Source organism: Oryx dammah, unplaced genomic scaffold (genome assembly GCF_014754425.2).
Source record: "Oryx dammah isolate SB20612 unplaced genomic scaffold, SCBI_Odam_1.1 HiC_scaffold_2, whole genome shotgun sequence".
Lineage (NCBI taxonomy): Eukaryota > Metazoa > Chordata > Mammalia > Artiodactyla > Bovidae > Oryx > Oryx dammah.
The window spans coordinates 61,789,986-61,808,129 of record NW_024070186.1 but is presented as its reverse complement, the minus strand read 5'-3'; the positions used below and the strand labels follow the sequence as shown (position 1 = coordinate 61,808,129).

The window sequence follows — 18,144 nt, the reverse complement described above, 5'->3', positions numbered from 1 at the left end:
TGACTCTTTGTACCCCATGAAGTGTAGCCCGCCAGGCTCCTCTGTCCATGGAATTCTCCAGGAAAGAATACTGGAGTAGGTAGCCGTTTCCTTCTCCAGGGGGTCGTCCTAACCCAAGGACTGAATCTGGGTCTCCTGCAATGCAGGCAGATTCTTTACCGTCTGAGCCACCAGAAAAGCATTGAAGTTATGTAAAAAATGTCTATGTTTATCTATATTGAACTATGCAGGAATAAATTTGACATGTTATCTATGAGCTGCTACCAAATTCTTCAATTATAATAACAATAATAAAGATAAAGGGGACATGAGTCAAATGTGGCAAAATCTTGAAAATTTGTTAAATCTGAGTGATGATTACCTGGAGTTCACTGTATTACTTTTTCTGCTTTTCTGTATGTTCAAAATTTAACCATAATTTTAAAAATATTTTAAACCTCTTGCCCATCTAGGTTTAACATTTTCGTTTTGAAAAAGCATGTATATGTGTCAGTTTTCTTTATTAAAACAGAAGATTTTTTAAAAAAGGGTAATAGAAGACAATGAAATATGGTAGAAGTGTTCCAAATTAAAGAAGGTTACTGAGACATGACAACTAACCACTATATTTGACCCTAGAATGGATCTTGTCTTAGAGGGGAAGAAAAATGCTACCAGACATTATTAAACCAACCGACAAAATGGGAATGTAGATGATGGATTGGATAAAAATATGGTATTGATGTAAAGTCATGAAGTTGGTAACTGCATTATAGCTATTTAAGAAAATATTTTAGGAAACACACTGCAGTAGTTAGCAATAAAGGACCACGATATTTAAAACTAATAGGAAAAAACAGATTTAGAGAGAAAAGGCAGGAAAGAAAATCAAATAGTAAAGCAAATAGAGTAAAAAGCTAATAACAGGTGAATCTGGGTAAAGGATATGCACATATTCCTCGATCTCTTTATTCTTTTATTTTGTAAATTTGAAAATTATTCAAATAAAATGCTTTTTAAAAGATGCAAACTGAAGGCCAGTGTCTACACCTTGCCTACAGCTCTGTTGTTTGCTTGACTTTATCTTTAAAGTTTTTTAAATTTGCTCAATAATTAATAGTGTAATATTAGGAACGTTTACAAATCAACTAAGATTTTCAGCATTTCCTTTAAAAAAAAAAATAAACCAAGGAGTTCACAAATCCAGACCTATAAACCCTTATGCAACAGCCTATTTCAGGTGAGTTGCAGCTGCTGGTTTCTCAAGGAAGACAGGAATGTTTCCATTCACTTCCTTCCCCAGCTTCCTAATTTCTCACTTATGGGCAACTGGGACTCTAGGTCCTACCACCGACGACCATCATGCTTGATAGAATCTGTTTCCTGGCAGGCTGGGGGAAATGGCGCTCTTTATTTTGTTAAGGTCGCTACCAATTCTGACTTCTCAAAACAGTACCCAATAGAGTTAAGGGGTTAGGACTACATTCTGAGGACACTGAAAAAGCACCACAGAGTTCTTTCACAGGGCAGTGTCACGGGCTGACTTCTGTTTTTGCAGGGTGGAGGCTGGATGGGAGGACCGCTTGCCAGAGCAGATGCTGGAGGGGCCTGAGGAGACTCTTGCAGGAGTCCAGGAAGAGATGACAGAGCTCTATGGGCAGTCACAGGAGAGAGCGACTGAAGGGCTGCCTTCCCTCTCTCTTCCCCCCTTTTCTTTGTCTAGAAGGAGACAAATCCCCAGAGCAACTTAATAATAAGGAACGGGGCTTGGGGCGGGGTGGTGGGGGGCGCCCGGGGGGAAGTGGGGATGCAAGGTCTGTAGCAGGGAAACAGGAGAGAAAAGCAGTCTGTCTGGTAGAGGAAGAAGTGGACTTTTGTGACCTCACGACCCTGGGCCCGCGCAGTACTTCCTGGGGCCAGTCTTAGAGAGGTCAAACAGACTTTCTCCATTTCCTGCTCTGCAAATCTGAGCAGGACCCAGCAATCACAAAAGAGAAAACACTTGACCCTAAAAAATATTTTATCTCATTTAGAACACAGCTATAAATCATGTGAATGGTTAATATCTGGGAGTTCATAAGGTGGCAGAGGATAATCTCTTATTCTGTGTGCTAATAAACTTCTATTTAAGATAGCCTCCAAATAAAATGCTTCACTACACACTGGAAAACTATCAGAGAGGATAAGAAATAGGGTGAATACAAAACCACATTGTAGAATTTCAGAAAAAACTACATTGTAGACTAGCAAAAGGTCTGGGCCTAAAAGGTGACCACAGGAGGGCATGATAAACGGCATCCTCACTCTTTGCCCTGCCAGCATTAATGGAAAATCTTCTTTAGCCCTATGCTGGCAAGCTAACATAACCAAGTGACACATCTGACCAACACCAAATGGCTCTATAAAAGTCATTTCTGATTAGTAATTACTTGAACAAAATTAACTCTTGACATTGTGATTATCACTAATTCTTAAAAAGAACTATTTAAGGGAAAATTTACAAAGCCATTAAATTTTTCTTTGTTTTTTCTATTCTCCTTAATAATGCCAATTTCAGTTTAGCAGCTGGAAAAAAACACATGGAAAAAATATACATTACCTGTAAATTATCTTGTATTTTCCATCTCGTCCTTTGTCTGACAAAGCCACCTCATAACTGTAGGGAAAGGAAAGACCACTGTGGGGTCCACACGAAAGTCCAACAGGGGGCGTCCAGGACAACACAACTGTTCTTGCCTGAATATTAGAAACCTGAGGAAGAAAAACAAGAATCGCACACCACTCTTCTCCTCAGAACATTTTGTGATTACCAGCAGTAGCATAAAAACGGCTCAGATTTAACTCAAGAGAAAACCATTTTAATTTACAAACCCATCCTACATTGTTTTCTCTTGTCAAGGTCCTGATGTCCAAACCGTAACTCCTGAAATGTCTGTCCTTATTATGCAAACTTAGGTCCAAGTCTGGTGTAATTCACACTTGGTCCTCCAGAAAGTAAAAATAATGTCTTGTCTGAGAATTTTTCTAAAGGTAAAAAGTTGAACGTGATAAATCTCCATGATAGTGCTTTCTGGCAGACTCCAAGGCTTGCTTCATGTCGAATCATCCTGCAAAGCCAAGATCTTCCAAACCATGCCCCTCGAAGTCCTGCAGGTTCCTGGGAAAACCCTCAGGGTGCGGAAGCATGGGGGCAGGTAGGGATGGGAGTGTTGGCAGAAATGGGGCCATGGCCCAGGCTGACAGCTGGCAGAAATAAGTGCAGAAACGCTCCGCCTCTCTAGGCTCTGCTTGTATCTTTTGCTTTGGCCTCCACTTAAGACTTCACTTGAAAAAAGGAGTCTGGGACTCTAAACGCCCCAACTTTTTCCCTTGAGCTAGCACTTACACCGTCTCCTGGGCATCTTCAGCAGGATTGAGACCCAGCTGCCCGCAGCTGTAACCTGCTCCTTAACAGATTAACCTGTTACCTTAACAGTTAACTGGCTTCTCCTCTGCCATTTCAAGTCTCACCTCTAACTGTGCTTCCTGGGGCACCTCCCCCGACACATTATTTGCCTTTCAATCTTTGTTTCAGTGTCTGTTTCTGGAGACACCAAAAATCTAGTGCACAATCTAATTCTTTAAATCTATCAGTGCATTTTAAGGTTCCGATCTTCTAAAGTTCATTTTGTTGCTCTCTGAATAACATATTAAAAATATAAGAGTTAAAACATATACTAAAGTTTAATGTCTATACAAGACTTTATAGCCATAGATTAGTAGGCTATGGATGGAGATGTCTAAACTACATTCTTTTCTCCTATTTTTTGTCACTATCTGACCTAAATAAAGAGTATTAAAATACAAAATAATATAAAAGCATGAATAATAAATATGGAAATAAATACCTAATTTCCCTTTTCAGTCTATCATTCATTCCATTTTGAGCAGAGCCCTCCACATCATTTCTATTCCAAATAGACATAGCATCATATATTTAACCAATGATTTAGTCAAACTCCTACTCATCCTTTAAGACCCTAAGCCTAGGGCTCACTACCTCCAAGTAGCATTCCCTGAAGCACCCTATTGGGTCTCTGTTCCACAGCACCTTGTTGCTATCTCTACTCATTGCTAATCATGTTTATAGCATTTGCCTACCTTTCTCACTGGACTGTGGGACTCCCTAAGCAGAAGGCCCAAGTCATATTCAAGCATGAGTAGCGGTTGTTTGGTAAACATTGAATGAAAGATAAACAAAGAGTAAGACAGCCTGAGTTTCTGATACAGGTAACAAGGTGGATGGCAGGCTAGCATTATACACATCTTTTAAAAAATCCCTAAAAGACACTGTTACAGAACTGAACTCTACCCTTCTTGCTTCGACTCCAGACTAAGAGCTCCTCTTCTGCCTACCGCTGCCCCTTCAGCATGCCATCTCCTCTCACACCCTGAGACTTAGCTCTGGACTTTCCCGTTTTCCTGCCTTTAACATACCTTACTTGGTGAGGGGCTATGGATACAGAGATGATTAAGATGTGACCTCTGCCTGATGAAGACAGAGAGATGCATGAGCGGCCTCATGGCAGAGCCCCTAAGCACACAGGGCCCCACAGCAGCTTGAGGCCAATTCATGAGAAGTTTCTATACAGTGCTACCTGACCCTCTGCTCAGGATCTGTCGCTGTTTTCTCCGTGCTCCAACCACACTGTGTGGGCACTGACACGTAACACTCATTTCATGACGCTCTGCTCTGTGTGTTGTTCCCTTGACTGAATTTTAAGGCAGTATTTCTACCACACACACCACTATATTTGCTGAATTACTCACACACCATTAATGACTAACCTAGAGATACTGTATTTGATTCTTAACTTACAAAGAGACATGTTTGCTACGAGGAGTTCAGCTATAACTTTAAAGGATGCTGATGAGGTACTGAGAAACATTCAGCTAAGATGATAAATGGCCCAATTCCAAGAGCACAGAGTATAGTAACACTGACTCTATGAATGGTGGTGTGAAATAACATTACATCTTAAAATAGCTCACTCAAATGCTAGCACTTCAGATACTGAACAGGTACCCATAATTCACATCCCTTTAAACTCTATCATTTTCATCAGCTATTAAGAATATAAGCCTAAGAGCTTTTACCACAAGAAGAAAAAATTTTTCTTTCTTTAGATTGTATGTATATGAGATGATGGATATTAGCTGAGCTTACTGTGATAATCATTTAACAATATATGTAAATCAGACCCAAAAAAATTACTTTCTTCCCTTTTATGGTTTAGTCACTCAGTTGTGTCTAACTCTGTAACCCCACGGACTGAAGCCCCTCCTCTGTCTGTGGAGTTTTCCCAGTAAGACTATTGGGATGGTCCTACTCCGGGGACCTTCTCAATCCCAAGATCGGACCCATATCTCCTGCACTGCCGGCAGATTCTTTACCGCTGAGCCACGAGGGGAAGCCCTTTAGGACTTGGTTAAACTTGCTTAACTGAACAGTGATGTACAACACCTGAAGTTTCAACTAAAATAACACACCTTTTCCCGAGGTTCCCTTAGCAAGCCTTAGGAAGGCCAACTGTCATCTGAACACAGACCTCTGCATCCTTCCCACTGGCCAGCCTAACGAAAGTGCACTTGGAGAACTCAGCATCATTTTCAAAGGTTGGCAGCTTCTGGGAATTCTTCCCTGGATCTTAGCAGCCTGCCATCTAGATTACTACCAGACTTGTGAGGCCTAGTCCCTCCTGTGCTCCCCCTGGCTTGCCTTTCAGTGGGCCTTTCTGGGTCTCAGGTTTCCTTTCTTCAGGCATTAGAATCCTGAGAGAAAGAGTGCTTTGTCTCTGTTAGAAGGAACTCATTTCCATCCCAGGTTTGATGCCAGGGAATTACACCGTGCTTTCAGGAGAATGTCCTGTAAAGGGGATCATCAGCAGTAGAGGCCTTTACTCCAAGCATCCAGGGAGCTGATAACCTTAATATGAGATTCAGAACTCTAAGAACTAGGCTGGGTTCAAGCCTGCTTTGGAGTGACAGCATTCTTACAAGCTTCCTCTTCATTCATTCAGGGTCTCTCTCTCTCTCTGGTGAAACTTTCTCACCTGCAGTGACCACTGAACTGAACTAGGGCACGGCTAATCTGATCACCACAATGACTGTCATGGCAGCGATCCAAAAAAGTTTAGAAGCCATAAAACTAACTGACTTTCTGATGTTTAACTATTCTACCATAAATAGAAGTCAATCTCCTTTGAATGATGATAAAAGTGGTGATTGCCAGTTACAAAATTATTGGACAAGGCCCAATGTGACATTTGTTTCAGCGCTAGAGATATAAGAGAGTCTACTGTGAAGGTTACTATTGTAAGTCTGCATAGAAATTACTTAAACCGCTTTGAAGTATCTCTGAAGGACTCATAAAAACCACTATCTACTTCTTAATGATTACACACTGATTAGAGATCATTTCTGTTATGTATTTATTAAATATAGATGTCAACTTGAGAACAGCTGCTAGTTAAAGGCATATATATATTTATACTCATGTTCACAAATGATAAGATTGCATTATCTTGCAGCTATTTCATATGTAATCCTCAGTGTTCTCTTTTTCCCTTTATCTCCTCTTCATCCTAGTATTTTTATTCTGTGCAATTTTACTGTCTTAATTTTCAGACTATCTTTTAAGCAAATGATATTCATTATTTGGATCCAAAACAGCACTTACTCTCATAAAGTTACTACACTGTTACTCCATGTTCAAAAATATTTCTGTGTAAGTTAATAGCTTCTAAATTTGGTCTGGTCTTTGGATTTAACTATGTGGGAGGCCTGCTGATCCAATTTAGGGAGTATGTTAAGAAAATATTTCCATAGCAATACTGGCTTCACTTCTAAAGTACCATCACAAAAAATACAAACATAAAGGAAAATTTAAAAGGAAAAGGTCAAAGAGATCATTATTCAAAGAAAAAGGATATTCAAATTTAGGGATTTCAGAATCATCTGTTACTATAATTCCTTAAGTGCGAAGACCCTTGAATCTGTCTCCAGATCTGTGGCTGTTTATCTTTCAACAGATTGTTTCTTGTAGGGACTGTTGTTCTCCTTAAGTCGTTTACTCATGTCTGGAGCCAACAAATCCATTGTTTCTACAAGCTAAACATTAGAGGATGGAAACGATGCAGAACCTCAATTCCTGGTTACGTTTATTTACATACTGAAAACGAACTGTCCAGAAGTTCGGGGGAGAATTCATCGAGCATCACCATCAGAGCAGATTAAACCATGTCAGGTTGGAGCTGGCTGGGACTGCAGAGGTTAATTCCTAAACCACTTAGAATAGTATCCAGCTTATCTCTCTGGTATAGCAGTGGTATATGAGTAGAGTCCCCAAGACACCTAATTGTTACAGTCTTGGGACAAAAACGTAGTATATTTGTACCCTCTTTTATTTAATGAATAAGTACTTGGATTTTTATAGTATCTGGGTTTCTGAAGCATAAATGACTTGCTTAATTCAGGGTGCCCAAAGTTCTAGAAAGATGACTAGAATCTATAGGTCCTCGATAATGCTCCTATACCTAAAACAAATCATCTGCAAAACTTTGAAGAAAAATATATGAGTATTATCTTGCGACTGCAAGAAAAAAACAAGAACAACAATCCTTTAGACAACTGTATGCCGAACTTTCTGCAGCTGTTTCTTTTCCTAGAAGGTGAACAGCCTTCCTTCCCACTTCAGCATGTTGCAGGAGTCTCGCCTTTGTCTAATGATATGCTATAAACTATAGGAAAATACTCCATTCCAAGGACTCTATAAATAGCATATAATTTACTTCTCAGATAATCCAATGTGGTATTTATTATTCAACCTTCCAAAGATAAGGAAACCTCGGCTCAGGGTCACAAAGACAGCTAATGGCCATGCTGGGCCCCAACTCACAGGACCCCCCACCGCCCCTCCATGCTGCTGCCTCCCACCCTGGCTCCCAGCCGTCCCCACATGCCACCAGGCTGGCTAAGCCTCATCTGAGCTGGCCAGCCTACCAGCATCTGTCTTACCTGGCAGAGCCTCACTACAGCCACTGCAGTCTGCCACACATTTATTTACCAAATATTTGTTAAGGGCTCACACTGTGCCAAGGACAGTGCGAGGTACCAGGGGCACAAAGATGAATAAGACACAGCCATGGACATGAACTTCAGACAGAGGGGAGAGGAGAGGAAGGAAGGGAGAATACCGGTATAAACAATTAATGGGGATCAGAAGGATGGGTGGACTGTCACCCGGCAGAGGTTTATCTGGGGACCAATGGTGGGTGTGGTGGACAGAAGAACAACATGCCTCCCTCAAGATGTCTGAATTCTAATGCCTGGAACCTAAAAGGTAGAAAGAGACTGCAGAGGTGATTAAGTGAAGGGCCTTGAGAGGAAGGGACTACCCTGGCTTATCTGAGTGGGCCTGAGGTAGTAACAAGTCTCTTTGCAGGTAAAAGAGGGAGGCAGGAAAGTCAGAGTCAGGAGGAGGAGGTATGAGAATGGAACGGGTATAAGCAAGCAATGCAGGCAGCCTCTAGATACTGGAAGGGGCGAGGAAACAGATTTGCCCCAGAGAGGAGTGTAGCCCAAGCTGATACCTTGATTTTAGCCAAATGAGACCCACTTGGGACTTTTTGACCTCTCAGATAACAATCTGATTATAAGTACACTGAACATCACAACTATTTACACAAAAACCTGTCTACCTTGTTGTAAAACCTGAAAAGATTTTAGCACTTAATAAACACTGAATCAGGTTAAGGACTAATGCGTATAAATACTGTTTTTATCTTGCTGGAGCCACATGAGCCTCAGAAATAGACTCCATCATCTGCAGTAAAGAAATGCCCAAGTATAACTCAAGAAAAACACGGTGTGTCTGTACACGTGACACAGACCAGACGAAGCCGTCTGAGTACAACTGGGACATCAGCTAAACCGTCACTGCCTTCTCACGCTGATTATGACTTCTGAGCCCCTCACGGGTTCTTTCGGCTGCACTCTGCACATGCGCCTGTTGTGACTCTGCCCTCAAGCCTTCTCTAATCTCTCCCTACACTCTGCCCCATCCACAAAGCTATCATCCATTCCTCACTCCCTCGCACACGGTCCCCCATGGCTACCTCACTGCCCTCTCCACAGCACTCATCTACCAGATCCTTTGACTTCCCACTTACTTGTCTTCCTGGATACCCTGCTTGTGAGACAAATTCCACATGTCTAAGAATGGCACTGAAGATACAAAAAGGACACAGACATGAACTTTTCTAAAGGAACTCACAGATGACTGGGGAAGACACAGAAACAAGGAAACAGAGTACAATATGTCACACACACACAATGAAGCTGAAGACAGACCAGTGGCCCCCGACATCGAGCAGAGCATCCCAGTTGACGTGACAAGTCAGGGCAGCCAGCTCAGAGGAAGCAACTCCTGCAAGGCGGCATCTAGCCTGAAAGCCCAGCTATCCATGACACCTGATGGATCTCTCTAGAATGGCTCTAGTGTCCGTCCTTCTCCTTGCCACACCTGACGCATCACCCTGACTCTGACTCCCACGGTCTCTCACCAGCACTACAGTAACACATTCCTAACACTTGTCTCGTCTCCCTGGGTCCATCCTCTCTCTGCTCACTGCACTGCACTTGCCCACTGTTTGATCCTCCTAAAAGTACAGTCCTGATTATATAACTTCTTTGCTCGCAAACTCTCAACGGCAACCTGCTCCTTACTGGATTAAGTGCAGACTCCCCAGTCCAGCGTCAACACCCTGCTCCTCCACAAGTGCCCTATTGTGCCCAGAGTCCGGCACACCTCATGTTTTTAGGTTTAGTCAAACTCAACTATGTGCCCTGAGGCATGTTTGGACCCTTCTGTTAAAAGTCTCAGTATTTGAAACACATGAAGAAGTAAGGTTTTCCAATTCAGCTAGAAAACCCTCCAAAGAACTTTGGCTCTCTAAACTCGGATGAAAGGCTGAATCAACATTTTGAATTTTTCACTTGAATTTCAAAGCATCTGGCAAAATCGAACTGAAATCTCACACTATCACTACTCCCACCAGGTTTTTTTTTTCCTTGCCATTACAGTTTGGACTTATTTTACTCAGTTAATATTTAAGTATCTTTTGAAATTTACCTGGAAAAATACTTTCAATTACTGAGGTTTTCAACAAATTATTATTACTACATTTACACAGGTAAAGGGAAATTACCAAAAGAAAACTTTTCTGTAGACCTTGTATGTGTGGGGGTGGGGGTGGTGGTGGTGTATCCTTGGATGTTGGGATGAATACCTAATTGCATTCAGAATATCTAAATAAAGAAGACATTTTAGTGGATGATGACTAAACAGAAGACTGCTGTTTTATATTTTCATGCTCCATTAATAACAGCTCTATTTCATAGTTTATGAATAATCTGCAATGGGAAGGGGCCCTTTTGCTTACCTACTGTGTGGTAAAAGAAAAGCATGTTTGAAATACTTAAAAGAGCACCATTTATGCCGAGAAATCCAGAAGACATACCTGTGGCTTCTCTATTCCCGAAAGAATGTCTTGCACCCTCTTTACTTCCAGCTCATACTCTGCGTGGCAAAAAGAGGGAGAAAAAGAGAAATCAGTTAACACCATTAGAAATCAGTAAGGCTGTCAACTTCCTTTCCCAAGGCCTTTAACAAGGGTTATCATTAAGTCAGTTGCCTGTTACCATGAACTTTTGGTACCACAAGCATGATGATAAAATCAGGAATGGGTATGTCTTGGCAGGTACAGATTTCACTGTGATTGTGCTAACTTGACACTACTGTTGGTTGACATATTCACAGAGCTGACTAGATTAACACGGAATTCCTCCTAATAATTCAACAGGCAACAGTTAATAGAGGACCCTAAGGAGGAGACCCGGGAGAACAATGCAGCTAGATGCTGAGAGCAATAAGGAGATGAGGTTGAAGATAGGGGCCAGTTCATGTAGCACTATGAGTTCAGATTTTTTAACTCAATTTTTATTCTAAGTTCGATAAGAAACCACTGGCATGTTTTAGTGGAGGGACTGACACAATATTATTTTGCGTTTGAAAATATCTGCTTGTCTGCATGAATAATGGATATATGGAAGCTAAGAGTGGGAGCAGAAAGACCAGTCAGCACACTGCTGCACTGGTCCAGGTGAAGGGTGGAACTGGCCCGAGCTGGAGGTGGTAGTAAAGATGCTAAAAACAGGTCTGGTTCTAGAGGTATAGGTGTTAAAGGAAAGGGCATGATAGGCAAGGATGAGGGAATGTAAGAATCAAAGAGAATCCCTAGTTTGGGGCTGGATCAACTGAAAGGATAGTATTTTTAAATAAGATGGGGAGACGGGCAAGTTTTGGGGTGGAGCAAGAATTGTTTTTGAAATGAAAAGGGAGAATTGCTTGGAGGAGAGAGGATGGGGTGGGGAGGAGAGAGGATGGGGTGGGAAGGATATGTATAAATAGGATAAAGGACAGAATTTAAACTTAAGAGCCTGTTTTGCTAAAGGCAACATCTGACTTTCACAACTTGCTTGATAGAATCTAATTTTGAATCTACAGATTAACTTAACCATTCAACTAGTTTATGAGCTATATACCTAGAGATCCATGATTACCAAGACATGTCCTTGACCCCAAGCTATTTCAAGTCTAGTGAGGGGTGGGGTTGGGGGTGAGGAATGGAAGCAAATAGGTGATTACAGAGTGACAGGTGCCATGGTAAAGGCTCTTCAAGTGAGAGAAGTTCTAGAAGTTTCCTACAAACCAACATCCAGCTGAATACGACGGGCAAGCAGACATTTGGAGGAGGAGGGGGAATGGACTAGGGGTGAGAACAGGTTAGTAAGTCCAGCTCTTCACAGACTGTGCATTCACAACATTCAGGTCTAATTTCAAAGAATCCCATCTCAACCCCTATCCACTTGCCCCAGGTTTCCTCTAGTCATTCTCCTATCCTACCTAGTCTCCTGTCCAGCAGTCATCAAAATCAGACATTAATTCTATTTAATTGTTCCCTCATTTATTACTTCTTTTCTGCTAAAATAAAAGCTTGAGGAAGGAAGTTAAACTATAGATCTGGAGCAGATACATTTTTTCTGTCAATAATTTGAAAAAGTCAAAGTGTTAGTTGCTCAGTCGTGTCCAACTCTTTGCGACCCCACGGACTGTAGCCTGCCAGGCTCCTCTGTCCATGGAATTCTCCAAGCAAGAATAGTGGAGTGGGTAGCCATTCCCTTCTCCAGAGGATCTTTCCCACCCCAAGGATCAAACCTGTGTCTCTGGCATCTCCTGCTTTGGCAGGTGGATGTTTTAACCACTGTGCCCCCTGGGAAAGCCCATACATTTCTGTTGATAACCAGAGAGTTAAATATTTGAAACCTTGTGGGTCACACAAAGACCTCTGGGACACATTCTTTTTTTCTAGCACTTAAAAATGCCACCCCTAGTTTCACATGTGGGGGACACGAGAAGAGGCCACAGCGTATACTGCAGCTCTAGGCCCCATTGTAGGATACGCTCACAATGCAGCCCAGAGTGCCTTGCATAGATCCTGCAGGCTCAGAGCCCAGTGCATACTTGTTGACTCAGTAAATAAACCAAACCTACATAAAAAATAACAAGAACTTCTAGTTGGCTCCACCTTAAAGGAATCAGTTCCTTTTTTTTTTTTTCCCCATTGCATTCTGCTTGGCAGAACATGTTTACCTTTATTTTGGTGAGAAAAATAAATGGGTTGGTGGCAATATAATATTTTTTAAAATTGCAACTAAAAGAAAATACACCTTCAAAAGACTGAATGTCCTAAGCTCATTTATAATCATGTATTCATGTTAAGATATAGACAATGGACTATATCCATAAGTCAAAACATATCCTCACGTTTTCTGGGAATTCCTACTGACTCAACTGTAAATACTGTGTATCTCAGAAGTTAATTGTCAGTAGAAAACACCTGAGCACAGTTGCAATAAAGGAATTGGTTCAGTTGTTAAACACAAAACTTTCTGAATCACTGGTTATTACAGAGTTTGAAGGACCCTATGGTTTCAAACACTCAATAGAGATACAATTCAAACACTACATACATTCAAACAGCTAGCTGTTCTGACAGACATTTAAAATGTCTCAGGAAAAGAAGCCAAACCTTATTTTTGAGGTAATAAAGCAGGGGTCCCCAACCACCATCAACCTTCCCCCGCCCCATGACCTGTTAGCAGCCAGGCTGCACAGCAGGAGGTGAAGGTGGGCGGGTGAGCAAGGGAAGCTTCATCTCAGATCCCCGTCACTCCCATTACTGCCTGAACCACCCTCCACACCCCATCTGTGGAAAAATCATCTTCCACAAAGCCAGTCCCTGGTGCCAAAAAGGTTGGGGACCGCTTAATAAAAGTTTTAGATGAGAAGAGAGACGATCGCCTATCCAACAAAGAAAGGATTGAAGAGCTCTGCAAAGGAAGGATCCTCTGGACTATAACTAGACATAGGGCATGAAAGAGTGTTTTTAAAAAAAAAAAAATTGAAGACCTCCTTCCCCCAGCCAGCTTTCAAACACACATAGGTGAGAGAAAAAGGAAAAATGGGAAAGGAGGTTGAGTTAGAAGGAGGTGAGGGGTGGGGAGAAAGATCTGTTTAAGACTGGAAAAAAAAAAGAAAAAAAAAGAAATGGGTTTCAGGTAAGAGCCAGACATACAAATGAAAGGCTGACTGAGAGAAAAACAACTAAACAACTTCCAGAGAGAGGTCAGGACTTCTCGTGTCTGCCTTATAATAAGGAAAGCTGGTATTTCCTGAACATGTAGACATGTGCTGATCTTTACAAACTCCTTGGCAAGATGGGCCTTCTCCACTCTGTTTTACAGCAGCAGGCAGGACTGCAGTCTTTCCTGCCTATCACAGTTTTCACCTTCAGTTCGGAGCACAATACCTGCCCCCGTGTCTTTGTCAACTGAGAAGTGAGGCTGAGGGACAAATGAGGAGGATTCATTTCCCCAGGAGCACAAGTGAAGTCACGTAACGTGTCCCAGAGCAAGCTGGAACCTCTGGCTGCATCACCAGGAAAGAGGAGTCCCGAGGGAGAGGTTGCGGAGAGGGGAGAGAAGAAGGCTGGGATTGCCGGGTGTTTGCGCTGATGTGGATGGGAGAACGGAGCTGGCAGCAGAGACAACCCCCCCACCCAAGTTCCACAAAAGGGTCTGTGTTTTGGGATTTCTTTCTTAAACTCTGAAAAAGCTGTCAAATGATTAGAGCAAAGGCCTTTGGGGGACAAGCCATGTGAGGAAAGGAAGAATAAGAAAAAGCAGCCATGGATGGAGCCAAATAAACAAAGGATTCTGCTGCTGCTGCTGCTAAGTCGCTTAAGTCGCACAGTCTGACTCTGTGCGACCCCATAGACGGCAGCCCATCAGGCTCCCCCGTCCCTGGGATTCTCCAGGCAAGAACACTGGAGTGGGTTGCTATTTCCTTCTCCAATGCATGAAAGTGAAAAGTGAAAGTGAAGTCGCTCAGTTGTGTCCGACTCTTTGCGACCCCATGGACTGCAGCCTACCAGGCTCCTCCGTCCATGGGATTTTCTAGGCAAGAGTACTGGAGTGGGGTGCCATTGCCTTCTCAAAGATCAAAAATACAAAGGGCAGGACATGAGGAGGAAAGGTAGTGACAGGACGATCATTACCCTATTATATCAGGAGAAATGTGGTATCAAAGCTAGACTGGATGCCTTCTTTCTTTCAAGATTCTGAATTGTGAATAAGGAAAAAAGAAGAAAATACATTCACGTTACATTTATTTCATGTTTTTTCATTTGTGTTGCCACAGACTAAGAGAAAAAAGTAAATGCCAGGCACACAATCTGCACAAACAAGAGTGAAAATAAAATTTGTTTAACTGAGCTAAAGTGACAGTTACTTACCACATATAAACTAAACTCTAGTGTGAAAGCATGAAAATTTCTGGCATGAAAATCCCCAAATCCAGGATTCTACCACCTAAATAACTCAATTAACTCAGACCTCTCCCTAAGCAAGATTAAACAGTGCCTGGGAGTAGTCTATGCATCATTTCCCTTCCCATTGAACAGCCTAGGAGACCAGTTCTACAGAGTCTATTTCAGAGCTGGATCTTGCTTCTGCTTGCTTACATGATGTCTTTTTCTTTACCTCTGTCACTCTCACACACACATACTATGAGTGTGAGAGAAAGGAGATAAGTAATCCCCTCACAAAAATTAACAAAACAAGGAAGAACAGTTCTGGTGATTTTGCCATTAGGATACCTTTCATACCAAGTTTAAAGAAGAAACCATGTCTTGTTTGTTTACATCCTCCCAGGACCCCCAAGAATTTGGTGTGTGTCAATGTGAACAAGAGACTGTCCGGAAGAGGCAGAAGGGTAAGGCTCTGGGAAGAAAGGGGTTCTTTCTCCATCATCAGGGCTGCCTTCTGCCCTCTGGTTTTGCAACAAGTAAATTTATCCAGAGGCAAATCTTAGCCAACTTTGTGTTTCTCTCTCCCCACACTGAAGCTGCCATAAGGCAAGAAAACAGATTAAAACCACCTGCTTCAATTTTGATTGTGATCATGGCTAAAGTGGGCAGACACGGTAACTCACCTTTTATATCATCACCTTAATATTTAAGAGTCTTTTCTCTGCAATAAAGGCTGTGATCAGTAAAACTTTAAGGGGCATTCTCAGATAGCCCGCCAAAGGAGTGGGGTGTTGGCGGTGAGGTCGGCGGTGAGGGGCGGCGCTGGGTGGGTGGTGGGTGTGGGTGTGAGTGTGTGTGTGTTAGTCACTTCAGTCGAGTCTGTCTCTTTGCAACTCCATGGAATGTAGCCTGCCAGGCTCCTCTATCTATGGAATTCTCAAGGCAAGAATACTGGAGTGGGTTGCCATGTCCCGCTCCAGGGGATCTTCCCAACCTAGAGACTGAACCCAGGTCTCCTGCATTGCAGGTGGATTCTTTACCATTTGAGCCACCAGGGAAGCCTCAACAGAGAGGGTGGGGAGCATTTTATTTTGTAGATATGGACACTTTGGGGGTAGGGAATTTCTTAAAAAGGAATTAAGATGGAAGTCTCTAGTTTAAACATGCCCCAAAGAGGTGAAAACTACCCTATTTGGAAAGGCCAAAAAAAGGGAAGGAGAACTTCAACAAAGCAACTTATACCCTTCTTCCCTCCTAAACGCACATCTCCACCCAAGAAAATAAAGCATTTTTAGCAAAGGGAAGCTTAAAATAAAAATACACTAGCAAAGCAAATACATTTTTCTGAAAAAGGACACAAACAAAACAAAAAACAACCCCACACACAGAGGGAATATGTGTCATGTGAAGTTTAAACTTTCCACAAATAATGGTTTTCATGTTTGTTCCAAAAAGAGCTGTAAGTTCAGACTGTTTGTGTAACTGTAAGGCCTAAATTAATTAAAATATCCCACTTTATAAACACAATGTTTTTCTTTGGCTTGTTTCACATTTTTTTCCCTTCTTAGAAAAGGAATAGAGCTAGACACTTAGCTGCTAGCTATAGAATGTATTTATGGTTGTAACAGCAGCCCCTTCATTCCAAAGAAATGACATCAGCATTATTTCTCTGTAACCCTTCTGTCTAGTTCTCATCCACAGGGCTCATTTACAGATATGCCCAGCATAACATAATATGCTCTCTCAGACTTGCCAAGGAGCTGACTTAGCTACTCTCTTTAACAATTATATATAATAAACTAAGGGCATGGAAAATATGCAACTTCGGTCATGCCCATTTTTAGGATAAGAGGCTTAAAATCAAAAGCAAACATTCAATATAATAACTAAATGAACAGAAATAAACAGTACTTCTGGATGAAAAAGAGAAAAAAAATGACTCAATAACAGGGACACACTGGCTATCTAGTCAATGCCTACTAACGCTGATGAGAATAAATGAAGGTGAAGGAATGACAGTTTACAATTTACAAATGCTTATTGAATTGCTTTACTAATCAGAAAAATGAATCTGCATCTTCATGTTTTAAAATTTTACTTATCCTGTATGGAAAAAGGAGGAATCAATAACTGCATACAAGTGAAAGTGAAATCGCTCAGTCAGGTCCAACTCTTTGCGACCCCGTGGACTGTAGCCTATGAGATTCCTCCATCCATGGAATTTTTCAGGCAAGAGAACTGGAGTGGGTTGCCATTTCCTTCTCCAGGGGATCTTCCCGACCCAGGGATCGAACCCGTGTCTCCTGCATTACAAACAGACGCTTTTATCACCTGAGCCACCAGGGAAGCTAACTGCATACAAAAGTAAGGTTAAATACCTAAGAATCTCTATTTAGTAATTATGATCCACAGTGGTGGTAAATACAAATATTAAAAATGTGCAAAATTACAAGGAATAAATTCATGTAACATAAAGACAATGCAGTTAATCCCCAAAGACAAATGTGCCAGAAATATCTTCAGCTATCAATCATCCTGATGCTACAAATGCAAAGACAAACAGCTTTCCAGCCATTTAGCTGGTTAAGTGGTTACTTCATGTGAAATCCTGAAAGACAGACAAGGGAACATCAGACTCTCAACAGTGGACAAGAAAGCAGCAGATAGGTGAACATATGTTGTGGGAAGTTGCCTTTCAGTCTAGGAAAACATTTTCAAGAGCAACTTGGGTTCCAGATAGAGCCTGGAACCTTAGAGAAAGTAGAAGATGACAGATGAATTCCTTCTGCAGCTGGTGTGGCCAGCTGGACGGGAGGGAAAACTGGAGAAGGTAAATGGGGCAAGGGAGGCTAATTTCCTCTGAGCTTTTGTTGCTATTTCTGGAATTCAGGAGAAAGAGTGATTTTCTATCCTAGCCCAAGATTTGAGCAAAGCCCTACTTGGAATATTCACATCAGTCTATCTGTACGCAAAATGGGTCTCTTTGGGCAAAAGCTGTACTACTATTTAGTTAATCAGGCACGGAAGTGTGAGATCTGGGGCCTTAATGAAAGGGGAAAGCCCCAGATACGTTACTCTTGCTGAACCCCAGGTCAACTCAAGTTTCTCTCTCAAACACATTCTGTGATGCCAACTAAAATGGATGGATGAAACTAGATGGATTCTACCTAAAATACCAGGAGATTCTATGTTCACT

At 41.9% G+C, this 18,144-nt stretch overlaps 1 protein-coding gene across 2 annotated transcripts in view; it reads right to left on the bottom strand.

Annotated features, from left to right (window-relative positions):
* FNDC3B (fibronectin type III domain containing 3B) overlaps positions 1–18,144 on the bottom strand; it is a 356,356-nt gene that overhangs the window by 93,795 nt on the left and 244,417 nt on the right. For both annotated transcript variants that reach the window (XM_040248765.1, XM_040248772.1), the window contains exons 7-8: positions 10,539–10,597; positions 2,579–2,730 (exon numbers count right to left, since the gene is read on the bottom strand). In XM_040248765.1, the coding sequence (XP_040104699.1) occupies positions 2,579–2,730; positions 10,539–10,597 (211 nt within the window). The remainder of the gene's footprint in view (positions 1–2,578; positions 2,731–10,538; positions 10,598–18,144) is intronic.